Below are 27381 nucleotides of genomic sequence, written 5' to 3' on the forward strand. Positions count from 1 at the left end.
TGGACGGAGGACGACGCAGGAATATGAAAACGACGCTGGATGGGCACAGCGGGACCAGGTAAGTATGGATGCGAAAAAGATACGGGGTTAACCATCCTAGCCTTTTTTTTTGCCCGTACGAAGGTCGGGCTTAACGGCTAGGTGGTTAATATACCGCAATATATCCACACATTTACATTTTTTTTTTTTTTTTTTTTTAAATAAAGCCCAGCAGTACTGATTTAACTAGAAGCTGTAGCTTTAAATAGTGATTTCCTTCTATTTTATGTAATGCTCAGAAATGAATTTGAAGCTATTTTGTACATTACATATCTTTTTGCACACAAGTTTTGAAGTTTAATACAGTTTATAGAAGCTGATTCAGTGCAGTGAATACAAAACTGTACCTACTGACCTGACATTAATACCTAAACAAGAAAATACCCTCATCTATGCCTAGTAAAGAGTAAATGTCAAAATAAATTCTGCTTGTAGATACTGAAGTTAGTTAGTAGAATTTATAGTTTGCTTACATGTCCCCAACAATGAAAGTAGATGACACCCTTTTAGGTCTGTGTGAGCATGCGGCAGGTAGAACTTTGTATATAAAATATGTTCATAATGTAGCACAAAAGTTTGAAAGTTCACAACTAAAATAATAGGACCAATGCAGAAATGCAAACAGATCTATTCCTAAAAGTGGCACCCCATTCTTAAAAATGAAGATTCCAAATAATACAGTTATAGAAAAGGGGTGTTAGCAGTAATTTAATTGGAGTTACCTGCAGGACTGTCCCATTTCATTTACTAAAGGCCATGGACAGGTCAGGATTTTTTTTGTAACTCTAAGCCAAACCTTACAATAATAAAGTATGAGATGCTAAAATATGAAAAGATCACAGCCCTTCAGGACTAGAGATGGGACGGCCCTGCTTTGTGCATGTTAAACAGTAATAGGCTTAAGATGTGAAGCATCTTTAGGAAAAACCTGCAGCACAAAAACAAGATGAGGGCTCAACAATGCATGGGAAACTGCAGAGAACTGTGACTGTTCATTGGGTCATGGTGACCTTAACACCATTGGGGAAAATAGCCCCAGACAATTGCGAATTTTCTTTAAAGTGACCGGCCACTAAAGATTATAAAAAACTGTATAATGCCTAATACCAGAATGCACAGCTGGGAACCTGGTCAGATACCAGATGTGACCATAGCTCAAAAAAGGATCCTTCCAATGTGTTTACAGGATAGATGCCAAAGCCTGGTATACTTTATAATTTAACAATCCCAGCAATTTTGCTGCATGGCACAGGAAAACATTTGTGGGCATGAAAACATGGAGAACAGTTGCATTGTATTATTTACATCCCCGTAACATTACTAAGAAATGTATCCAGGGAGTATTGAATGTCCCCAATGTTCTAGTGGGGCATTTCACAGCTTTATAGTGCAAATTATTAAAAACCCACAAAGGCAATACACCTTAAATGTAATTCAATCTTTTTAAATAAGCAGCTCATAAAAATAATAATTTATACTATTGTGAAAGGTGCTTGTTTAGACATCTTAAAAGTAATTGGACAAGTATTTTAAAAGTCAAGTGTTTACATTGGCACGCTTGGCAAAGTGAACACCCTCCAGTATGGTTTACATCTACTTGAAAGCTCAGTAGAAATAAATATATAAATATAAATAAATAAATAAATAAATCTCCCACCAGTGGGAGTAAACAAGGTGGCAGAGTTTTGGGCTACTGCAGTATACCGCTACATGGTTATTTTAGGAGCAAAGCGTGGGCAAAACAATAAGCACTAAATATGTAACATGGTCCAGGGTCAAACATTGTACAGTGAGCGGCAAAAAAAAAAAATGTCCATTTCTAACCAACAGCAGAGATCCCACTGATAATTTTTTGTAATTTGCACTTTAGATTGGTGGATTTACATTTCTCCTAACCCAATTTAAATTCTATATTGTGTTTGTATTTCCAGGCCCCTTCTCACAATTCAAGCCCAAAAACAAAATTACAAAGCTGCCATTACTATTCAGTACGTTTATAAACAGTGTGAGGAGGAGAATGAATGGCTTCCAACAACAAACTAAATTTTCAGCTTTGGCAAAGTTGCAGGTAACTTACAGTTCTCCTGCACTCATTGGCTTTGACTTTTAAGGTTCCTTAAAATTGTGTGGCCTGATGCATCCATTTAGATTTTTATTTACCAATCCATGATGTTGGCAATAGTGGTGGCTGGTGTATTCTTTGCTATAGTTATCAGAATTTTATAGCCAGGACTCATTCAAAACAACGCAGCATTTGCTTATTTCAGAAAGTGTGGTCTGAGACATTTTTTGGTTTTTGGCACATTATATGCTCTAAATTTGATATACTGACCTACATTTTTTCACTATATTTATACTTGAGACTACATTCAGATGACGTTGATCAGCACAAACATTTCAAAAGCAATCTACAAACTTAGTAGCTAAAATGAAGCAAATGTTTAATTTCTAGGTAGGATTGAAAACTAGTGTGCCTCAACTCGTAAGGGGGAAGTAAAAATCTGTATTAAAATTCCATCATTGCACTGTTGTAGACAGATATTTTGATCAAAAAACAGAACTGAATGATGACATTTGAACCACTGGATTTTTTTCATCATTCTATTGCAAACTGCTAGCTCATGAAAATATAAGAACTCACTGCAGTGAGACATGAAGGACAAAATGCTTGCTTAACCACAGCGCAATGACTGAGAGCGGCACAGTGCTGAATCTTAAAGTGTAATGCCCAATATATCTAGCCATGCATGTTACCTCTAACTGCAGCACTGTTTAATATATTTTGTTAGACCAATTTATTCTTCAGAATTTATGTGCATTAACTGGTTTAAGGAAATATTGATCTAAAATGTGCATACAGTATCTATATGATATGCTCCACTCTTGAGAACAAAACTTCTTTGATCTTCCTAGCATTATGAAAACTCCATTACTATGAAGCCACCTGTGCTCTTTTCAAAGACCTGTACTGGACAGTTTGCTTGGGAGAGGAATCAAAAACATTTAGGGCTAATCAGGAAAAACAGGATTCCTTACAAGTCTGAATAAATCCTATAAAACACGTTAAAGCAGAATGAACTCCCAAAGTAACATTCAATTTAAGCTACTTACTCACGTGCAATAATTGTCCTTAGAAAACAAACGACTAACGATTATGCACGATTATTTTGAACAATGGTATTGTGCACAATTCTGTACATGCTGTAATACGATTGTTCAAATATATTCCACCAATAATGTATATTCTACCAATAATGTATGCACATTGGATATGATAGTTTGAACGATGCAGGAAGTGACATGTAAGGAGAAGGTGAACTGCAGAAGCATCCATGATCACTGAACGACTGTACACACAATAGATTGCAAACAATCGTCGCCCAATTAGATGCACTGTGAGGGTCGTTCGTTTCCAGCGGCAATCCTCGTTCATCGGCATCGTTGTGCACTTTTTTGTCAAAAGATTTTCGGACAAACAGCCATTAGTGGTTTGTTTACAATGATAATTGCACGTGTATGCAGTTTTAATTCTTCGAATTTTATCTTTGAAGGGCAGCATATTAGTGTTCTGCCCAGAAATTTTTGTGGTTAAAGTGTACAGGACAACATATGACAAGTTTAGTGTTCCCAAGTTGTTGCAATAGGAATCCAGTAACTCCTATAATTCTGTCCGTGTTTTCTACAGCCCCCCCCAATACTTTGTTCCAACATTCCAAGGCCCACTCCTTAGGCAAGTCCCATTTTTCCAATCAAAAAGTGCCAGGTTTTGTGTGCGTGGATAAAAGGGGCTGTGGAAATCATGCATTACTTTCTTAATGTCTCTTTTCATATTGCAAAAGCTCTCAAGCTCAGGTTTATTTTATTACTACAGCTCTGCCCTGTAATATTAGGAATCATAAGTAGCCTAGTAGTGCATGTTCATCTGCTCTGCTTTTCTATCCCTATTCTATAGAAGATGACACGCCTAAAACAATTTGTAATTTTACATTTTAAAACTAGTTTGGAATTTAGTGTTTACATCGGTTTTCCTTTTCATGATCACTTCTGAAACTAGCAACTGACTCAGCATAGTAAGTTAATGAATAATCTTTCCATTAGTTGTGCAAAGTATTATCATGAAGGATCAGCTACTAAAAATGGTTTCTGTGCATAACATAAAAGAGGAGCCATTTTCTAAATACTCTGCAGCCTCTGCTTTGTACAGACCCAACCAAGCTTGAAGTATTAAGAGCACAGTGACCTCAAATCTCTGGATATCAAGCCACATTTTATAGTAGCCAAAGTTTTACCCAAGTAATGGTTCCAACATTTCTTTCAACAACTATGCCAAACTTTGCATGCAGACGTTTATGATATACACATTTAAGAGCGGCACACTTTACTCAGAAGTATTTTACATGAGAAAAGTATCAATTGCCATTTTTAGGCTTTTGGTTTGAAATAACATTTCTTAAAATTGTCAGGTTAGAATATTTTCCTGGGCAATCTTCTAACCCTTTTCCAGTCTATCAAGAAGTCATCTGAATTTGCCAAGTTTTATTGGCTATGGCCACATATTACAGTCACTAAAGCAAACTAAGGTTAAGGGTTTGTAGATGTAAATGGTATTATTTATGACCATGTGAATACGTATTGCTTGCATATACAGAGGTCTCTTTACCAGGCTGATCTCTGCAAGCAAGACTATTTCAGCTTTACTAAATGCTGCTATTTTAGAAGGACGTGACAATGCAAGGTCACCAGCGCTCTACTTTGAGGCTGAACTATGCTAGGAAGAACTAGTTTGTCCCAAAAATGTTTTTTACTACCATTATGATTGCTTTGTTTTTGGTTTAAACACTAACCTGCATGTCCAGGAACCACAACCCAGAAGGCAAAAAAGCCAGCTAGTGTTTAAACTAAAAACAAACCAAATCAATCATGCTAGAACCAAATACGTTTAATAACTTGGTAAGACAAACACAGGTAAAACTCCTAAGAACACATTTCTGCCTACAACTGGGACTAGTAAATGCCAGTTTGGCTCCTAAACTTTTTAATTCAGCGTCAATAACCAACATTTACTTTACTTGGTATACTTCCCCCTTAGTTTAGTGTGCTTGCTCCAAGAAAACATTTCAAGAAACAAGCGTAGTAATTTTGTATACAGTCTTATTTGCCTTTTGGTCTGATCCAAGGTAAAACCAAAATGCAGACACTGGCATGATCTGGTTTATTGGATTTATTGTTTAGTCTCAGGCTATACTTTTTTCTACTGGACAACTCAAGGGACAGATGTAGAGAAAGTCATCCCTGGGATCATCATCAAACATTCACAAAGTGGTTTGTCAGCTGCCTTTGGTTTTAGATCCACTTTAGGTGGATAGATATTTCACAATGAAGTGTATGCCATGCAGATATTACCAAAGCACAGAACTCCTCCTCAAATGCCTTCCATTTTCTCATGTGAAGAAAGGTGCCATCTTGCTCAGGTGATACCCAGGGTCAGCACTAGGCACAAGCCAGAGACAGGAGCCGGCCCCAAAGATGAGCAGCATGCCAACTCCTCATGCCTGGTAAGCTCCTTGCAGTGTTCACAAATGTCTGGAAGATCAGATGCCAGATAAAGTATTGCAGCGATCACCTACAGATCCCAGGCTAGGCAAGTCTCCTAAAAAATATCAGATTAAGGACTTGTTCATCGAGGCAATCCTTTCATTTGAATGAAATGCCCAGCACACCTAATTCTACAAAGAAACAAGTGCAGTATTTTAGGCAGCACACTTGGCTGCAACTCAAGGATGTTGATAAATTTTAACCTGGATTGAATAAAAAAAGGTTTTCGCTATGATTTTCATTTTTCATAATTTTGACCATTGGTACAATCAGACATACTTATTTTTATAGTTTGATTACTTAGCTTCTAAATGTATGTGTAAATAATGATAGAGAGAACAGGGGTCTTCCTAGCCAGCTAATATTGGGTTCCTTTCACAGTTGACCCATACCAAAGCGTATGCCGTGGATGTCAGATATAAAATGAAGTGGAAATTCACCAAAAAAAGCTAACATTTTTGTAGCTCTAAAAAACACTGAGCAGGAAACCAACTCCAATCATTTGAATTGGCAGTGATGAAATTCCTTTGAGCAGGTAAATGCATTATACAACCACACAGTAATACACAAGGGCCTGCCTTTTAAATGTGATGGATCAAAAGACTCTAAACCAAATATGTTGAGCACACAGGTACTAAATCTAATAGCCCTGAAAAAACTGTCAAGCCAAGGCCTGGTACACATGAATAGATAGGTTGCCATTTCTGAGCCAAAAGAAATATTCAAAGCAGTAGTTGAAAGTCCCAAAAGGCCGCTCAAGATTCTGGCTTTCTAATGGATTACCCCAAAAAGACAGATTGGATGTGTATGATTGCTTGTAAACTGCATTTGATATCTACTAGCATGTTCAATCCACAATTGATCAGAAGCCCCCAAAATTGCCCCTGTCCTAGCCCTACATAGTAGACCAACCGTAGCATAATATTAATAAACAGGATTTATTTAGCCCCAACATAATATGCAGTGCTGTACAATAAATCATATTCTCAAGGAATGAAATGCCCAAACTGTCCAGGAATTTGACCAATGACCATGTTCTCATCTGCTTGGGTGGGGGTGAAAAACAAGATTGGATGGCCAGCAAACCTATTTTATGGGAGCCATTTCTGTATTTCAGATGTTGTACACTAGTATGTTGGACTAAACATGAATCTGGAGAAAAGAATTGCTATTGATGCATTTCTCCCACACCAATTTGCAGAGCGTGAACACGAAGCATATCTGGGGGAAGGAAGGATGCGATCACACCATCTGTCAGGATTTTGCACACCTTCAATGATGAGCAGGAAGAACAGAAACTGCAGAAAAGATTAAGCCAGCAAGGACCATTCCAAAAATAGATTTTATCATCAAATCTAAAAGATGGATGGTGCAGTCTTCTACAGCGGAATAAAGGGAAATAAATCTATCGTGATAACAAAGGAAACCAGAAGCTCTTGAAGGTCACATGCCAACCAGTTTTGTTAGCACAGCATGATTTTATTTTTGTCATTACATATATACCGACATGGTAAGCGTTTTATGAGGAGTCAGAATAGACGAGGTAGTGATGTGATAGCAGATATAGTAAACTGATGATCTACAATGACCTTGGTGTGACAGTAAGGTGATAATAATATGACAATTGGATAGGAAGACAGGTCAGATCTCAGCAGCCTGTCCTAGATCTAGAATATAAAGCACCCACCCCATATAATATGCTTGCAATAAAGCCTTAAACACCGCTTCATTCAATATAACATACTGATACTAGCCAACCATTAATAGAATGAGCGTTGTTGATGAATGACCTGAGCAATTCCAGCAGCATCTGTACCGCCATAGGACAAAGATTCCATTATGGAAAATTATCATACCATAAACTTATCTCCTAATTTTTTACCTAAAAATACAAAATCTAGCATTGCCCAGCATCAGGCATAGAGAAAAGGTCACCAAGGCCCTGAATGGCACCCAGCCCATGGATGTGAACATTCTGTGCATTGGGAGGAGCTGAAATAGCAAAATACTAGAGACTTGTTAACACACCATGTCACAGTAATAATGCTGCCCTAGCACTGCATATTAACGTGTAAATTATCACCAAGATAATGTATGTGCGGTAATGCACACTGAAGGTAAAGAGAATAAAAAAATGGACCATCATAGGTGTCAAGCTATAAAACGATTATGATGGTGGAAGATAGCCAGGCCTAAGTCTAGTACAGAAAAATGAAAATCCCAAGCACTACTTCATCATAATTTTAGTTCATTTCAGAGACTGTGCTTCCACCTCCACCATTATATTGTATTTTTAAGAAGCAATTTATCACCAATACAAAAATCTTTCCTATGCTTTGTTTTTATTCACCTATATTTTAACAATTTGGGGTTGGCAATTATCTTAATGTTTAACCTATGGGAGATACCTTTTCTACTGGTCCCTGTTTGGCTCCACCTTCATCATTTCAAGACCAGATTGCTAACAGATCAAAATTGCTGCATTATTGGCCAGCCCTGAAAGGGTTAACAAATTCATGCCAGGCATGTGATCCTACATTAGGGCCCTAAGGTAACCAAGGCTTAAAATATAGGCGAGGATTTTAAAAAATGGATGTTAGAAAAGAGTTTATGGTGGTAGCAGATGGGAGCTACAGGCCAGGAAAATTAAAAGCCCCAGGGTTAATAATCAGGATTTCGAGGACATTGCGGAGCCTGCGCTTCTCCATATCAGGATCCAATTGTCAATTCCTCTGCATTGTATAACAGCTCTGAAGGTGTTAAGTTCCTGACAGGCATGCGATGTCTACATCAGGGCCACAAAAAGAGCCCCCAAATCATAACTATAAGGCTAAAAAAAAAAAAAAAAAAAAAAAAAAAAAAGCATCTGTAACAAAAAATAATGGTCATAGTGGTCTGTAGCCACAGGCCAGGTAAATAGAAATCTCATGGGCATCAGAAACAAAAAAAATAAAAAAATAAAAATGATGGTGGAGGTGTAGCCACAGGCCAGGTAAATGGAAATCCCCAGCATTTTATGTGGACAATGCAGTTCCTGCATTTCTACCTTCACCACTGCAAAATCAGATTGCTAAGAAATTGAAATTCAACTGCATTATAGCCCAGCCCTGAAAGTGTTAATAGGCTCCCAACATGTGACTGCATTACATTGCAAAACATGGCTACTTCCTAATTTGTAGGAGAAGCATCCAATGCAACAATGTTTTTTTTCCCCCCATGGCCGGATTAGCAGCAAGACATAGGATCTAACCCAAGCTGACAGCTCACTAGTACCCAGCAACCCCTCCCCTCCAAGCCAGTCATTCTTCTCTCCGCAGTCATGTGACCACTCGCCAGCTGCTGGAATCACCCGTGTGACGTCACCACACCGGGCTCCCCCACGGGGAAAAAAATATCCAATCATAATAAAAAAAAGAAAAAAAATCCCGAACCGACTCGGGCGGTGGAAGCGGAAACGACCGAAGTGTGACACAGAAACACAGAAGGAGGAGACAAGCCTAGCAACCAGTGAACCGAGGAGATGGGAAGATGGCAGGATGGAGCTGGTCACATGATGAGGGAATAAGAAGCTGGAAATGAAGCCCATCTGCCCAACCCATTACACAGCCATAACCCAACCCGGAATGTCAGTGACAAAAAACACGTCCTATGTGCCAGATCATTTACAGACATTTATATCACAATATTAACAAATACCCTACCATAAAATACAAAACAAATATAATGCACACTCATACATTTCCCACAGGCAGCAGCCATTGTGAGGGGCTATAACCCCCCCCTCTGCCATTATCACTATGGTTACTGCTCTGACGTAAAATATGAAGGAGCTCTCACCGCTGAACACCATGGCTGATGAGGCTCCCATGACAGCGAAGAAGGCGGAGTACTCCGGAGCGTTGGCGTCGGCGGAGGACATGGTGCTGTCGGTTCTGGGCTGTGTCCGCTGACAGTGGCTGAAAAGAGAAAATAAACCTCCGAAAAGGGAGCGAGATAAAAGCCGAGGGGGAAGGAGCTGACGGAGACACGGAGCTACGGGAGGAAGGAGAAGGGGAGCGGGGCTTGTCCTGTCACACAGTCTGCACCTCTCACACTAGAGGAGCTGAAGCGCCGCTCGCTGCTCTAAATACTTCACCGCAGCACAAAATGGCGGTCGGCCGGGCGGTCACATGACGCGGCGCTTCACTGGGTTATGTGAAACCCCGCCCACGGGTGGACTGAACCATTCCGTCAGCGAGCGGGGGCGCCGTTTCCGATTGTTACGGAATATTTTAGGGTTATGGTTATCAGCAGAGGCTGAGAAACTTGCGTGGGAATTTTATTTACTTCCTACGTCAGCTGTCGTTTTATCGAGAACCCTAGGCTGACTTGTCCCGCCGGTTTCAGCTGGTAGCGGCCAGGCCGGGGGTAGCACAAGGTACGTCAGGCAGCCTTCATTGGAATAATAGAGTGCTGCTAGGTAGATCTGGTTCTGGCCAGGGGGTGATGGGGAGGCTGGGTGCACCTCACAGGCCCGGCTGACATTCTTATTCTGTATGACCAGGGCACACAGTATTGTGTCAGTGATAAAAAAATGACAGATATTATAATGACCAGTCAGGTCAGTTGCCTGGTAAAAATGTAAAATGAAGGACCTGAGCTAAATAAATAAATAAAATAAAAATGGTGGGCATTGGGTTTTAGTGGCCCATTTGGACATGTCCGTTCTTTAGAAATGCAATGTTTTTTGCTAGCGAATTCCAAGTACCAGCCCTTGTGAATGGCAACCAAACACGTCAACCCTGTGTTTCTCAATTTTATTAACATGAAACCTCTGCTATAATTACTATATCCACAGCTCAGATCAGTAGGAAGAATGTCAGCTTTATAGATAGCCATAGACATCATTGGTGTCACCTAAAGCGTACATAAACTCAGAAATTTCACTTTACATAAAAGGGTAGACAACCTTTTTATGTAAGGTAAAAATTATGTTTGTTTGCTTTTTTTTTTAAGTGCAACACCTTTTTATTAAAACAAAAAAAAAAAAAGGTTGAAGCACCACCCCCTAGTTTTAGATTGAATGAATGGGAGCGCAAAGCCTCCCGGGATACCTACGCCACGCATCCTGAGAGGCTCTTGGGTGCTCCTTCTGTGCATGCTCGAGTATCTCAGGCATGCACCTTTCCATCAAAAGGGAAAAAAATTGCCGATCTCATGCATTCGCAGTGAGATCAGCAAGTTATTTTCCCAATCTACGTCACCCGAACTCGCACCTGGGTCGGTGATGTAGGAAGAAAACCCAAAAGAAGAGGCGATCGCCCAGTGCACCGGTCTGAAGTCAGATAGCGGGGTGGCATGGGACCCGATGGAAGAGACCGCTGGACCGATCGACTGCTCTGCAGGATTGAAGGTAAGGGTATTTTTTTTTGTTTTGGGTGAGGTTTGAGTTTAATTCCTCTTTAAAGAGCAACTAAACTCAAAAGTACCCAACAACAACAAAAATCCACTTACCTTCAATCACGCAGAGCAGTCCGATCCATCCAGAGGTCACTGCTATCAGGTCCCACGTCAGCCTGGCATCGATCTTTGGGCCAGCGCTCCTGGCGCCACCATCTTCTCTTTTTTCAGCTTCTTCTTCCTACGTCACCCGACCCAGTCGCGAGATCAGGTGACGTAGATGGGAAAAAACTTGCCGGACTTTTTTCCTTTCGACAAAAGTGCGCCTTCTGCGCATGCCTGAGATGCTTGGGCATGAGCAGAAGGAGCACCCAAGAGCTTCCCGGCCTAGGCGATCAAAAATTAGGCGATGGTGCTGCACCCTTTTTTTTTTTTTTTTAAAAGGGTGTTGCTCTTAAAAAACAAAACAAACAACAGAATTTTTACTTTACATAAAAGAGTTGTCTACCCTTTGATGTAAAGTAAAAATTCTGAGTTTAGGTACGCTTTAAGATCCCTCAAAGAACCCCTAGCAACCTCTGGAGAAACCCCCAGACTCCACAGAACCCTGTTTGAGAAACACTGCTTTAACCGGACACCCATTGGATGCACCCACACAACACACTACTACTAAAATGGAAAACATAAAATATATGAAAGATTAATATACTTATATTACCAACTAGGTTCTGACCATATTGCCAAAGCAAAGGTGACACCACTGAGTCTTCCAGAAGATTTTAGGAAAGACGACCACACAGGAGCGTCATCCCTTGACCTCAGATCTGCTGGAAGACCCATTGGCGTCACCTTGGTCAGGTAAGTATATCTGTCTCCTGTTAGGTTTTCTTCTTTTTTTTAACTCTTCTTAGGCTGAAGGATGTGCAGTAGTGCATATTTGTATCTAATATACCATTAAATACCAATTTCTATGTTTTCTAGCTGGGCTTTTCCTGCTGAATGGAAGGTTTGCTCATTTGGCAGCCCTTTCAACAACACAAAAGCAAAGTGTAAGCAAAAATGTTTTTTCATTGTTTATATTTATGTTTTTTCATGTTTTGTTTTTTTACATAGAAATTGTTTAATAAAAAAACTTAAAGTGTCATAATCAGAGATGATCATCTTGAGATAATACAAGATTAAACACGTTCAGTGGGTTGGAGAGTCTCCAGCTTTGCCGGGATGGCACTGTGATGTCCTCCATGCCAGCAGAAATCCTCCGAGCCCTGCGCCAGAATCAGTCTGATTTCAGACAAATATATTAGAAAGTTTGCTCAGACCGTGGAGCTTCTGTTTGCCATGGAAGGTTGGCTTTAAATCTGAAGCTTTCATGAAACTGATCTCTGCTTATTCTTCTCCTTGATTAGGCACCACCAGTAGGGTGACACTGCTCTGGTCCTGTCTCCTAATCATGCTCCTGAGTTGTCATGCTGTCACATGGGCTTCTGAATAATGCAGAGAGTGGTCAACACAGATTACACAGGTAGGTACATTGGGTCTGATTTATTAAAGATCTGAAGACTGAAGAAGATAGACTTTCATCAGTAAACCTGGGTGGTCCAGCAAACCTGGAATAGATCTGGTCTATTCAAATAGCAAATGACTTTTAAGAAATCCATTTCAGGTTTGCTGGGTCACCCAGGTTCACTGGTGAAAGTGTATCCTCTCCAGCTTTGGAAAGCTTTAATAAACCAGGCCCATTGTTTTTACCATGGGCTATGAAACCATCTCTGGAAGATGTATAGGCAGGAAGGGACTGGAGGATATCAGCAGCATTGGGAGCAGCAATTTGGGCTAGAAATATTGTCTGTTATTCCAACAAACAGCCGCGGCCAACAGACTTAAATATGGAGCTTCAGCAGGACAATTTATTCATGTTTTTGTGCACATAGATAGAGTATGATACAGTCCATGGCCAACTGGCTTCCTGTGTCTAAAGGCACTCTAGATACAAATCTTACCTAGGTGTTCATAAGTATGAGCTTTAATAAATGTCTATAGATCACAGCTTCTCAACCAGGGTTTATCCAAAGGTTGCTAGGGCTTCCTTGAACAATTTGTAAGGTCAGTTTAAATAATCTCTTTGGCTATCTGTAAGTAGGAATTCTCCCGATGGCCAGCAATGTAAAAGGAATTCTGTGGATATAGTAATTATAGAAGTGGTTCTTTGAAGACATGAAAGTTATTTCAAGGCTTCCCGCATGTTAAAAGGTTATGAATATAGCTGCTATGGAGTTTCACTGGCATTTTTAAATTACTCAGAAATCTTCAGAAATGTTGGCTTCAGACAGCAATGGCGAACAACTTTCTAAACATTTGAAAACAATTTACTAACTGCTACTGGTATCATATATCTGGGCAGTTGGTGTAAGCCTAAGCAGATCTCTTGCCACATGTTGCAAACTGTATTTGCATTATAGTTACATAGTAAATCAGGTTGAACAAAAACATAAATCCATCAATTTCAACCACTAGGAAATAAACATATCCCAGATATAAAACCCTATGGACATAGGAAACAGTTAGTACCTATTTTAGGTTATATCAAAAACACAAAATAAATAAAAGGGGCTTTTTAGTTATAACAAAATATTAAAGCGGAAGTAAACCCAAAACAAAAAAATCACGCTTACCTTTAATCCCACAGATTAGTCTATGCGTTGGTAGGTTTCTTCCATTGGGCCCTGCGTCCTCCTGGCATCTGTCTTCTGAGCGCCAGGCGCCGACATCCTCTTCTCTCTTTTTCCTGATTCTTCTTCCTATATCACTGCACAGGCGCGAGATTGGGTGACGTACATTGGGAGAAAAATTGCCAATTTTTTGGCAATTTTTTTCTATTGATGAAAGGGCTCCTTCTACACATGCCTGAGATGCTTAGGCATGCGCAGAAGGAGCAGCCAAGAGCCTCCCTGGATGCGTGACGTAGGTATCAGGGTAGACGCTGCACTTCCATTAATTCTTGTGCAGTAGGCAGCGTTCTCCCTTTTTTTTTTTGAAAAGGGTGTTGCACTTAAAAAAAAAGTCACAAACAAAATTTTTACTTTAAATAAAAAGGTTGTCTACACTTAACTGTAAAGTAAAAAATCTGAGTTTAGGTCCACTTTAGTTTAACCAAGTGACATAATAAATAAAAATCACACATTTAATTCACATTGAATATCAACATAGCTATGTCCACAAATGACTCTTGTTATACATGCTCTATAAACCCCATCTTAAAATACATTAAACATGTTCAGCATGATCCATTTCCTAGAAACCTCCAAGGCCAACATGTTTCGTGGAATTAAATCCACTTCTTCAGGAGCACATTATATCTGGAGGAATCATGCAGCTCAGTACCAAGATGATGATCTTGCCACAACATGCCGTGTCCTTGTAAATTCCTGATTTTGTTTCTTTATTCCCATTTAGCTTCCAACAAATGTTTGCTTTCTTCTCTGTTCTGCAACAGCCAATCACATGTAGCAAGTTTACTTTTTTGTGAAGTAAACTGTTTTATTGGTGGGTGGTGACTATACACAGAATACTTGCCGATTATGGCACATACTTACTTTGTGCTGTTGCCCTGCAGTGATGACAGGTCCATGGCGGACTTGTGTGGAGCCAGTGATCCTGCTCACTGATTGGATGATGTAACCCATCCGCGTGTGCAGAAGATGTATATATCCTCGGTGATGCTGGACACAGATCCAAGCTCTTATTTACATGGCACATGCACCGGGTAGTTTAGAGCTGAAAAAAAACTGACCATAGTTGCATTCCATGTCTCTTTTGTCAAATATTACGACCTACTGGTGGTTTTGTTTTCTTGGTTTAGGGCCACTTTAACTAGGTGAAAATGTCCACTCACATTGCATCTATTAAAATATTTTAAGGGTATGGAGGTCTTGGAATATTTTCTATGGGGTCTCATCATGTAGAGTTACAACTCTATTGTAGCTCCGAGCAGTTCATAACAAAACACCTTGGAATCTCTTAACTTGTTGTAAAGTAAAACAATGGCTGTGTTATGGCAATTCAAATATTTATATATTGTCAACAGTAGATGAGCTTTAAATCAATCTATCACTGACCATGGTAGCCGCAATCACTGGGAGGTAATTCATACTCATGCTTGGTCCATCCATGCGGCCATGATAGCACAGCTGTGTCCTGCGGAAATGCAAGATATTGATTTGAATGGGCTGCCTACCACATGACAGCACAGGAAAAAAACTGCATGGAGTATTTATTTGTTTACAACACACAGTACTTGTGTATATCAGCAAGGTGCGTTTGGGCACGATTCAAAATAAATGTCACTGCAGCACATTAACACATGCTGCATGTGTTACAGTGTGCTGCTGTACTATATTTCACAGATGTGAACCCAGAATTAAAGTTTGGAGCAGAAGCTTCCTAATTTACCTTTCATATTCAGGTATCTCATTCCCCTCTCAGCATTTATTTGGCAGTTTGATAGCTTTCTAATCTTAACACACAGCAGGAATACAGGAGGAGATCTGAGAGCAAAGTGTGCAGACCCAACTTGAATTCTATCATTGCATCACTTATAAACCTTGAGATTTGATTGCTCCACAGTGCCTGTAACTACAGAGGTTGGTGAAGACTTGCTTTAAAACATATTTACTGATTATTAAGGGAATGTAAATAATCGAATATCCTTTTATTAATGCAGCAGCACAGTTCTATTTTAGGGGCTCATGGCACCGCAGCCTCTGATATCCTTATAGTTTCAGAAATGCTGGGTTACCACACAGTTATATAGCTGACCTTACTTGTCATTATAAAGGCAATGAATATGAAATGATTACAGTATTGTACTGGATGAAACCAGTGACTGAATTTCATTGTTTAGTGTTTAAAAGTGTGGGGTAAACCGGTTATAGCACTTTAATCATAAATACATAAAACACAATAGGACGTTTAAAATTTGTCAGACCTTTTAAAGTGTTTCTTTGACAGACGTAAGAATTCTTCTGTTTCCTTACAATTTAAAGGACGACCTTAAAAAAACTAATATTTCGTTACATACATTGGGCCTGATTTATTAAAGCTTTTCAGTACTGGAGAAGATATACTATCATGGGAGAACCTGGCTGATCTAGCAAACATGGGACAGATTTTTTTTAAAAATCATTTGCTATTACTTAGCAAATTTGTAATCCTAGACCAGATCCATTTAAGGTTTGCTGGATTATCCAGGTTCTCCCATCATAGACTATCTTGTCCCCAAGTCTATCTCCAGACTTGGGGAGCTTTAATAAATCAGACCCATAGTATATCTTCATTTAGAATCAATAAACCCACATTGGTCTTATCATATACTATGTATACATATTTACATTTATAAAACACAAGAACATCCTCCTATTACATAAACAGAGAATAGATGGTGTGATAGTTTATAAACAAATATTGGATGAATGTCATATATGCATAGCCAAAAACTTTTTCCTGGATACACAACAGGAAATTTTCCCAGATTGAGAATTCCCGTCAAAGGTGTCCCCTTCATAGTTCACTTTCACCTCTTTCTGTACTGACAACTAAAATATTGGATTTCTCCTTTATTTCTGTCTCAGTTTCTGAGAAGCAGATTGTCTCAAAACATAAAGCCAAGCTAAACCCAAAATTCTAATAGCAGTGGATAAGTGAATACAAACATTATAGAGGAGCAAAGTGGTGGACGGGACACCTGTTCAAATGTGTTTGCATGCTGCACTGCAGATCCTTTCCTCTCATCTCTGGATTCATCTGGTGGGAAGGTCATAGAAGTGTGAGCATGTGACTCACAAAGTAGGAAGAACAATGAATGGTAGAATGGTAGACTACATTTCTCAACACCTCTGCAAGAGATAAGACATTATTAGTGTTTACAGAAAGGAGATGGACAATTATAGGACCCCAGTATATTACCAGAAAGCTCAGGCACAAAGTGTAAGGGTTTCTATAGATAAGTGCACAGTTATGGAAAACTACGGCTAAAAAATGTTTTTTTTCTAAAGGTAATAATCTGTACTATTTAACAGCACTGATTTCAAAACCTTCATGTTCAGTTATGCCATAGTTGGGTTTTAAATTGCCCATTAAGGCCGTAAAGTATCAAGTGGATACTTACCCCTACCTCTAGGAATGTCAATTCACTGTCCACCAAAGTGAACAGTCCACTGTTCACTTTGGTGGACAAATACAGGTTTACTGGATCACCCAGCTTCACTGATGAAAGTATATCCTCTCCAGGCTTGGAGAGCTTTAATAAATCAGGGCTAGGTCCAGATCTCCTCTCTCTGTGCACAGTTAGCCCTCCTAAAGATGTGAAAGTCCATCTACTGAATATCTCTAATCTACCTAATCTATCGATAGTAAGCTCTCACAGAGATGCATGGGGCCTTCTACAGAGCATCTCCAGTCTACCGAAACATTAACTCTTTACAAAGTTGTCCATTTCCAGAATGCCTTCAGTCTTTCTGTACAATTACCCCTCACACTTATAAGGACCATCTCTTGATTATCTGCCTCTACCTGTGCAGTAAGCCTTATATGTCCATTTTATATGTCCATCCTATAAGTTTTATATGGCCATCTTTTGAGAATGCCTAGTCTGTCTGTGTAGTAAGCCCTCATAGCGTTGTATAGAGCCATCTGCCAAAATACCTCCAGTCTACCAGCACTGTGAGTGAGGGTTATGAACTCTAGCCTACCAGCATAGTGGCAAGCCCTCATTAAATTGTATGGTTTTCTCTCCCCATGCCCCCCCCCATCTTTAGGTTATCTGTCCAGTAAGCCCCCATATGTTTGCTTAGGACAGACATCTGGGCATCTCACATCTACCTGTGTGGTGAACCTGTATAGGCCGTCTCCTCATCTTCTTCAGTCTTCTTGTGAAGCAAGCCCTCATAGATTTGTATATGGGTATAGAGTTGTACCTGCTAAACATTTCCAGTCTACCAGCCCAGCGAGTCCTCCTAGAGATTCATAGGGACACTTTCCAAATATCTCCAATCTGCCTGCACCATAAGCCTGCATAGAGTTGTATAGGGCTGTCTCCTAACCTTCTCTATTCTACCTGTGAAGTAAGCCCTTATGGAGTTGTATAGGGCCATCTGTCTACCAGCACAGTGAGTCCTCCTAGAGATGAATAGGGCCACTTTGCACCATAAGCCTACATTGAGTTGTAAAGGGGTGTCTCCTAACCTTCTCCAGTCGACTTGTGAAGTAAGCCCTCAAAAACCTCTATAGGGCCATCTGCTGAACATGTCTAGTCTACCTGCCTGATGGTAATCCCACAATATATTGTATAGTGCTGGCTTCCACCCTCCTTCTATCTCTAGCCCACCTGTCCAGTAAGCCCCCAAATGATTGTATAGGTCTGATCACCTCCCTTCTACCTGTGCTGCGAGTCTTCATAAACTTATACAGGGTCATCTTCTTACCTTCTCCAATCTACCTATGAAATAGTTGCAATGGGCCATATTCTACTTTCCTCCAGTCTGTCTGTGCTGTGGGCCCACATAGAGTTATATAGAACCATTTCCTAATTATAAAGTCCCTTTATAAAGTGGTGTAGAATAATCTCCTAACCATCTCCTGCTTCATTAAACATCCTCATTTAAATTACTGGAGGAGTCACTGTGCAGACTTTTGACCAAGGTGGCTGTAACATCGGAAGGGGCTACTATGGTAAGTGAGAAGTTGGGTTGGGGGTTATGGTGGTTTTTATTATTCATACATTTGAACTTTACTCTTTCACTCTTGAGACCGCTATTGCCACCCTCTGTGCTAATTTAAATAGTTCTTTCTCTCCCCAGAGTTTGACCCAGTGAACTGTAATTCTTAGCACCCATTGACCTGACTAATCCCTGCGTGAATATTCCCTCCATCTCTCTGACATCCACTAATGTGGCTTGCAGATCCCCTGAGGAAGCCGTTTGGCGAAATGCGTCGGGACACGAGAAGTTACCGCTTTTCTACCACTTGTTATTCCTAATAATAAGTACCAGGGATATTCTGATCTGAGTCTAGTCTGATGCTCTCACACCCCACTGTATCTTGATTGGGAAAAAACCATATCACTTATTTGTTTCACTCATTTACTGACTTATGAATTGTGTTTTATATGAATTTGAATATAACTCACTGAATATACTACACAATTGCCAAAAAAGCGAGTTTCTTTCTTCATTTTTTCCTACATTTGAACTTTAAGCCGAACACTTCTTTGCACTCTAGAATTTGGGCTCTTTGAAGGCTATAATTGCTATAAATGTTCTGGCAGGACATAATATCACTAAGAGAAGAAATACCAAAGCTGGATTAAGGTCACGCTCAGGAAAGGAGTTTAGGTAGGTGAGACGCAATTATATACAAAAAAAAAAAATTTAAAAGAAATTGGCTTTTTAGATGATAATGACCCAATGACGTTATTATCAAATCAAAATGACGAAAGAGAATAAATAATATGAAGGATGTTATGTGCATACTAAAATTGGACAAAAGATAATAAAAAGAATATATTAGCAAGGAACAAGCAATAAGAAATGTTATAATGTAACAATGTGATGAAATTCAGGAGAAAAGCACAGTAATATGGATGGATCGGATGGAAGAGACAGGAGAATAGGAGGGGGTAGGGTGAGCAAACCAATGACTGGAGAGGGGGTTGTCTGCAGCTTGTATCATACACACAGTCACTGTTTTATCAATGGCTTTCCCTGCAGTATTAAGCAGTAAGGGATCCTCTAACAATTACTGTAATGTGAGCAAACTCAGTCTGGGCAGACTAGGAGGATTCTATGGAATAGAAGAGCAGCAAGCTTTGTATAGGATCCCTAACTACAAAGGCACCTCTACCCTTTAGCTAAGGATGGGCTGGGTACTGGCAAAAGGGTTAACTAAACATCATTTTGTTCTTTTACCAGCAGCACTATATAATATTTCCTATACAGAATGCAAATTCCAATACTTTAATACCTACCGATTTCTACGTAATAATGTTCCAGCATCCTCCAATAAATACTCCTGCTGTGGTCAGCATCTTTATATTTGTGCAGCCTGGTGGGGATGGATGTTATAATTCCTCTGCAGATTTCAACCAGTCATGCTTACACTAAATGCAGCAATTTATTTCCTAAAATAAGGTTTAATAATTCAGTATCTGATAAATATGTAACATATTGAAATGTCTTACAGGCCCTCGGTATTAATGGATGGATATCTTAATAAAGGAGCACAGGCAGACATTGGATTTAATGAAAGATTACAGTGCTATGAATAAAATTTCCAGGATTGGAGGAAGAGACTAACAGATCATTGTATAGCATGTGATACAGTCACAGCATAACCTCAGAGATGGGGAATAATACCAAGAAGAAAGGGAGCTGGGGGTGTAGCATATACAATGCAGGCAGACTTGGAATAGGTATTTAAATGGTGTTCTAATGGATAGATTTTTAATCCAAATAGGATAAGGAACACAAGGCTCTGTTTGGTTGCATTAGGCACCTTTTTTGTTTTATTAAAGTAGATATAAACCTTTACTAGATGACTTTATTCTTTATTGCAGCTTGGTGCTGCTTTGTAGCATTTTCAGACATGTTCTGTCTACATACATATACTTATAAAATTCCTGCATGACATTTCTCAAGATAGGTTATCTGATGGTGACAACAACAGAATGTCCCTGCACAAAATGTATTGAGGTAGTCACCTGTGATCTCCATCAGAAGCGCATTTTATAGAAAAACAGGTTTGCAAGCCAGGACCAGGGTATTGTCATTCCATAGGAAGAAATGCTAGAACCTTCATCACCATGTATGATTTTAATGAAATCAGCAGATGCAAAATATTGATATTTTTTTAAGAAGATAAAGCTAAAATATGAGATTTTAGTGATTAGGTTTACTTTAATGCACCTTCAAATTCTGGGCCTGATTTATTAAAGCTCTTCATGACTGGTGAATATAGATTATCATGGAGGAATTTGGGTGATAAAGAAAACCTGTAATTAATCTGGTCCAGGATGAAAAACATTTGCCAACTAATAGAAAATCATTTTATAGGAAATTCATTTCAGGTTTGATGGATCTCCCAGGTCTTCCTTTGAAAGTCTACCTCTTCAAGTCTTTGAGAGGTTTAATAAATCAACCCCTTTGGACCTGATTTAATAAAGCTTACCAAGCCTGGAGAGAATACACTTTCATCAGTGAAGATGGGTGACCCAGCAAACCTAGAATGTATTTCTTAAAAGTAATTTGCTATTTGAATGGACCAGATCCATTCTAGGTTTGCTGGATCACCCAGGTTCATTGATGAAAGTCTATCTTCTCCAGTCATGGAGAGCTTTCATAAATCAGGGCCAATGCACCTACCTGTGTAAACTGTGTTGACCATTCTCAGCATTAATCAGAAGCCCATGAGACAGCATGACAACCCAGGAGCATTATTAGGAGGCAGAGCCAGAGTGTTGTCACCCTACTGGTGGTGCCTAAACAAGAAGAAGAATAAGCAGAGATCAGTTTCATGAAAGCTTTAGATTTAAAGCCAACCTTCCATGGCAGGAAGGTCCACGTTTTGGGGGAACCTACTAATATATTCCCCTGAAATCAGACTGACCCAGGTCCAGGGCTTGGAGGATTCCTGCTGGCATGGAGGACATAACAGTGCCATCCCGGCAAAGCTGGAGACTCTCCAACCCACTGAACGTGTTTAATCTTGTATTATCTCAAGATGATAATTTCTGATTATGACATTTTAGTATTTTTTATTCAAACTTCAAAATATTATTTCAATTTATTCAAAACATTTGCTAGCAAATAGCGAGTAACGTTGAAGCAATCCATTCCAGGTTTGCTGATTCACCCAGCTACACTGATGAAAGCGTATCCTCTCCAGTCTTGGGAGCTTTAATAAATCTGACCCTATGTGTTGGATGTCTGGTAATTATTTTTTTTTAATGAATAGCAATGTGCTTTTGCCCTGTCATAGTCCGGTCCTATCTATGCTGACCCAGCTCCTTTGCTCCATTCTTTCCTACATAATCTTTTATAAACTGGGGAAAGAGCAAAGGGGTGTTCTAGAGTATGACCCAAATAACAGCTCTGTGACTGCTAACATCACACCCAAGATCCACAAAAATCTCACAGCTTTTTAATGTCTACCTTTACAGGTAAATAGCATGCTGAAAATATGTAAAATACCAATATAATCCAATGAGAGGACTGCTGTTGTAATGAATAGTCTGGCAAAACAGTTTACTGGGTTGCAATGAATGGCATAGCGATGTTACAGAGTGTTTCAGGAGTGCATGGTAAGATGACCATAATTCACCAATGTGAATGGGCCGCTCTAGTGAGGACTGAATGATAATATTTGTATTACTTCTGTAAAGATAAACAGGTCATGGCTTATACTGTTTGTTCTCTCCTTGTGGTTTGCAGTCTATCAGTCTGATAAAGCCTACAGCCTTGGTGGTGGTATGAGATCTTTTACCATTGCCAACTTCCTCCTGCTGCTACATACACAGCTGATACGGGGGTGGACTAACCATTAGGCAAAATAAGCACATGCCTAGGGCATCAAGGGATGGGGGCACCACAGAAATTTTCCATAGCAAAATTTACCATGGTCCCTGTGCCAAATGGTGCAATACTACAAATGGTGCGTATGTAGAATCATGGTGACCCCTCCAAAACCCTTATCCATGACATACTACTGACTTCCTCACTCATAACCTCGTCACATGCACGGATACAAGACTTTTCTAGAGCTGCCCCGAATCTCTGGAATGTTCTTCCCCATTGTATTTGGCTTGCTCCTACTTTCTGCTCATTTAAAAGAAAACCATTTTTCATTTTTGCCTACCCCTCTACTTCTGTCTTTTGAAACCACCACTACTTCCCACTATTACATATCTCCCATCCTATTGTGTGTTATGTCCCCCTCCTAGATTGTAAGCTCTTCTGGGCAGGGTCCTCTCCTCCTTTGTCACTGTCTGTATCTGTCTGTCATTTGCTACCCTATTTAATGTACAGCACTGCATAATATGTTGGTGCTATATAAATCCTGTTTATTATTATTATTAATATTAATAATAAATTATTATTAATAAATTATTATATTTATTTATTATATTAATAAATTATATTATAATAATTATATTATAATAATTATATTATAATAATATATTATTATAATTATAATAATTATAATAATTATATTATAATAATTATATTTATTTATTATATTAATAAATTATTAATACATTATTATTAATTAATTAATTAATTAATTAATAAATTATTAATAATAATAAATATTCTCACAATGCAACCTGCTTTACTAAAGCTTACAGAAGTTATGAAGTGTCCCCGCAATGTGTTATATGGCCCTTGTTATTTGTCTTTGGTTTGGCTGACATTTTGGTTAAAATTCTCTTCTTCCCATTACAGAAACAGGAATTTTCATTGCAGACTCCTATTTAGAATCTACTGAGAACCCCCGGTTTGGAGGAACTCAAGTGATCTTCACAAAGCTCTGACCTCAACGCTACTGAACATCTTTGGGATAAATTTGACCAATAATTGTTATCCAAGTCTTCTCATCCATTATCATTACTTTCTTTCACAAATGCTCTTTTCCCAGATTAGGCACAAATTCCCACAGGCAAACTCCAAAAACATTTGGAACGACTGTGGAAGCTTTTAACACCACAAAGAGAGGGAAGCTCCATGCTTATGGTTTTATTGGGATGCCTGAGACTATTTTGGAGAGATTGTCAGGTGTCAACAAACCTTTGGCCTTATAGTGTATAAGGAACAATGATTAGTGTTATATGTAAGATCATCATAAAGCTTCACAATAATTAAAGCAAACCATTTGTTTCTGAATTAATATTAAACAGTATTTATATAGCGCCAACATACTGCGCAGCCCTGTACATGAAATAGGGGTTGCAGATGACAGACAGTGACACAGGAGGAGGAGAGGACCCTGCCCAGAAGAGTTTACAGTATAAGAATATTCTGATCTCTTTGTGTACAGCTATCTTTAAAATACACGCTGTCGACATATATATTAAAAAAATAATTGAATGCAATGGTCTGGTTCATATGTAGACAGGTGAGGTGTGCTCAAAAACAACACCTGCTGGTTGCAAAGACTTTCATTTAGGGGATCTATAGATACTGGTAAAGCAAGAGATGTATTCTGTAGTCAAAGCAGAGAATGTTATCCTGTAGGTCTGGCATGTCCAATGTCCGTCCTGGGGACCAATTGCAGCCCGCGTTCATATTTCCACTGGCCCGCAGCCTCTGTCATAAAATCAATAATATGCGGCCCGTCAGCACTGTTGACTACAGTATAAAATACACATGTGCAAAAAAGCTATTTTATATTTCATTAGAGTTGATCAACCGCCTTGCAATTGTCATCCTGCTACTCGACGGGCATAACGCTATCGGCAGGACGGGAGTCCCCATGTGTGTACAGGGAATCCCCTACATCATTTAAGTGGGCGTGTGCTGTGCGGGACCTGCACAGACCACGCCCACTCTGATTCCAAGAACGTGCTCTGCAGATAGCCTTCAAAGATTTTCACCTCAACAAATCTGGCCCTCTTTGCAAAAAGTTTGGACACCCCTGCTGTATGTGAATGTGAAGTGAAACACAATATGGCCAATAATCCATCACACCTGCAGTATAAGTTTGTTGGTCATCACTTTCCAAAACCATAAGTATTCATATAGATTCCCCCAAAACCCCCATCGTTAACCTCCTTTTTTTGCAGCTATAAAATTTGTCACTCTTTGGGAAGACCATCCACAAGATTTTGGAGCATCTCTGTGGTAATGTTTAGGTATAAGAGCATTTGTAAAGTCAGGTACTGATGCTGAATGAGAAGATCTGGCTCATGCTTTCCAATTCATTGTGGAGGTGTTTACTAGGGTAAGGTTAGGGCACTGCGTGGTCCATTTGTATTCTTCCACATCAAACTGGTCAAACCATGTCTTCATGGTGCTGGTTTTTATGCATAGTGGACCAGAAAAGGGCCTTCCTGGTTGCCACATATTAAAGGTTGACAATTGTATTGACTATTCCTCTATGCTGTAACATTAACCTTTGAATAGGAACACCGGAACTCAGCCTTTTATCTATTCTCTCTCTGTAGCTATTTTTGTATCTATCTTTCTATGAACTGTAATGTACATATAGTGCTGCAGTATTACTCATTGCTCTTTGGTCACTTTAGACAAACATCAATTAATCCAGCAGTATGAGTTGGATTGAGGAAGAAAACCACAACATTCAGAATAAACTGAAAAGAAGAACATTCACATTATATAGCCAGCTATATTATGAGGATCTGTTCATTTTTTAATGATACAAATATTTATTAATATATTTATATCTGCACCTGAAAACATAGGAATGTTGCATAGTACCAGTCGTAGACATTAATAAACAATCCTTCTAGGAAAACCCTGGAGGTGCTTGTTTCATTCCACTTTCATTCTGGTGTATGCTAGTTATTAAGGTGGAACTGAAATGGTCCAAGAATAGGAATCTAGGTTTTGTCTTGTACATTTACCCAGAGAAAAAGGAAATAAATATTAAACCTGGTGCCCTTCATATCTGACTTGTGAATGTACATTATGTAGTATTAAAGTGGAACTAAAGTTAAACAGGCATGGTTTTTTATTGGTCTAGTTCTGCTTTAATTCAGTCACTTGTTCTGCATTTTGTACTACGGTACATTCACACAATGTTTGTGTTAGGACATATTGAGCCTAGAATGTATAAATATTTATTTTTCTTTAGTGATGCTTTCCTTTTACCATTCATGTAATTATGATAGCCATAAAGCAGTGGTCCCCAATTTTTTGCAGCTTGCAGCTTACTGAATCTACAAACTCCGGACCGTGGAAACTTCCCCCTGACGTCCCCCCCGAGTGATGTCATAATGCCAGAACCCGCACACTCTCCCATCGCAGGTCTCCCAACGCCGCTGGGGGGTGCACCGGCCAGAGCCATAGACAACCACAAGTCTCCGTCCTCTCATGGCCCACCTGTCAGGCAAACAGGGGGTTTAGGGACCTAAACCAAAACTTTGTTTTTGTTCTTGTTTTTTTAGCTTTGTACAGAGTAGAGAATGGTTTTAGTTTATTGTACCTTTGGGGGAATTACCTTTTACTATCTTCCCTAGGGACTTAAATTTGAGCTATGGAAAGTTTCAATGACCCTTGCAGTTGGCCTTTGCATTGTAACATTAAAATGTTCATTATTGTATAGAGCACCATTGAAATCATCACTTAGGGCACTAATCTTTACTTATCTTGTCCCTTTCTCTTGCAGGCTTTCTCTTCTCTGTCTGCCGTATTTTTGCCACTTTGATGGTCACACACACTGGTATGTCATATAGTCCTGCATTGTAAGCATGGAAGTAAAGGGTCTGCCCAAAACCTGGAGCGTCAGAGAGGAGAGTTAGGATTGCTGGGGCACACCAATTCATTTTTGTAGCCTCACCTTGAGGTTTATTCAGTAGATGATGACACCACCTACCCCCCTAATAGGTACTCCTTTTTACTAATAGTGAATCACCTTTACATTCTACAATGTTGTGAAAATAGGTAATAACAGGGTTGCTTTAAAGCCCATCTCCATTTGCAACCTGGCCCTGAAATTTTTAGGGAAGACCCGTGTGACTCTCAGCAAGCTGCCCAGTAAACTACAAATAGTAGAAATATAGGATGTGGGGAGTACTGTGGGTATTAGTAGGACAGGTAAAGTGGGGGGTGACGTGGGAAAGGGGGCTATTTAAAGGATTAGTGTACTAAAAGTAAAATGTTCATGGAGTACTCTTTAAATAGGGATCATAATGAAATTGTAGATGAGAGAAGGCCTCTGCTGACCTAAAGAATTTATGAAAGATGCACATATATTAGGGCGGTTATAGGGTGTAGTTTATCTAATGTCCACAAACACACATAGACACTACAAAATAAAATGATGTTTACTGCAAACGGCTCTGCTGCAGAGAGATAAGGCGGTGACCAGGATGTGCATAGACCAAGGTGAGCTGAAGAGCGATTGCATATGCATATGGTGCAGTGGTGGCTGCAATATGTGTGTATAATATAAACCAGGCCAGGGGTGCCCAACAGGTGGATCGCGATCTACCGGTAGATCGCAAAGGCAACGCGAGTAGATCATGGAGCCCTGCCTTTCAAAATAAACTGTACCACGCACAGAAGTTATTAAGTCCAAGTTTTTATTGTTGATGGATCATTTTGACTTGGTCATTTTAAAAGTAGCTCGCAAGCCAAAAAA

General features: G+C 39.4%; 1 protein-coding gene and 1 long non-coding RNA gene across 2 annotated transcripts in view; one reads left to right on the forward strand and one right to left on the reverse strand.

Annotated features, from left to right (window-relative positions):
- ATP6V0C (ATPase H+ transporting V0 subunit c) overlaps positions 1-9735 on the reverse strand; it is a 15480-nt gene extending 5745 nt beyond the window's left edge. Inside the window, exon 1 of the mRNA XM_072417643.1 lies at positions 9472-9735. Within this exon, the coding sequence (XP_072273744.1) occupies positions 9472-9553 (82 nt within the window). The 5' untranslated portion in view covers positions 9554-9735. The remainder of the gene's footprint in view (positions 1-9471) is intronic.
- Positions 9736-9798: 63 nt separating this feature from the next.
- On the forward strand, positions 9799-26792 carry LOC140335192 (uncharacterized). The gene is made up of 3 exons (XR_011921671.1): positions 9799-10051; positions 11995-12062; positions 26407-26792. It is a non-coding gene; the product is annotated as an uncharacterized lncRNA (long non-coding RNA).
- The last annotated feature ends 589 nt before the right edge of the window (positions 26793-27381 follow it).

This window comes from Pyxicephalus adspersus, chromosome 7 (genome assembly GCF_032062135.1).
Source record: "Pyxicephalus adspersus chromosome 7, UCB_Pads_2.0, whole genome shotgun sequence".
In the NCBI taxonomy this organism is placed as follows: domain Eukaryota; kingdom Metazoa; phylum Chordata; class Amphibia; order Anura; family Pyxicephalidae; genus Pyxicephalus; species Pyxicephalus adspersus.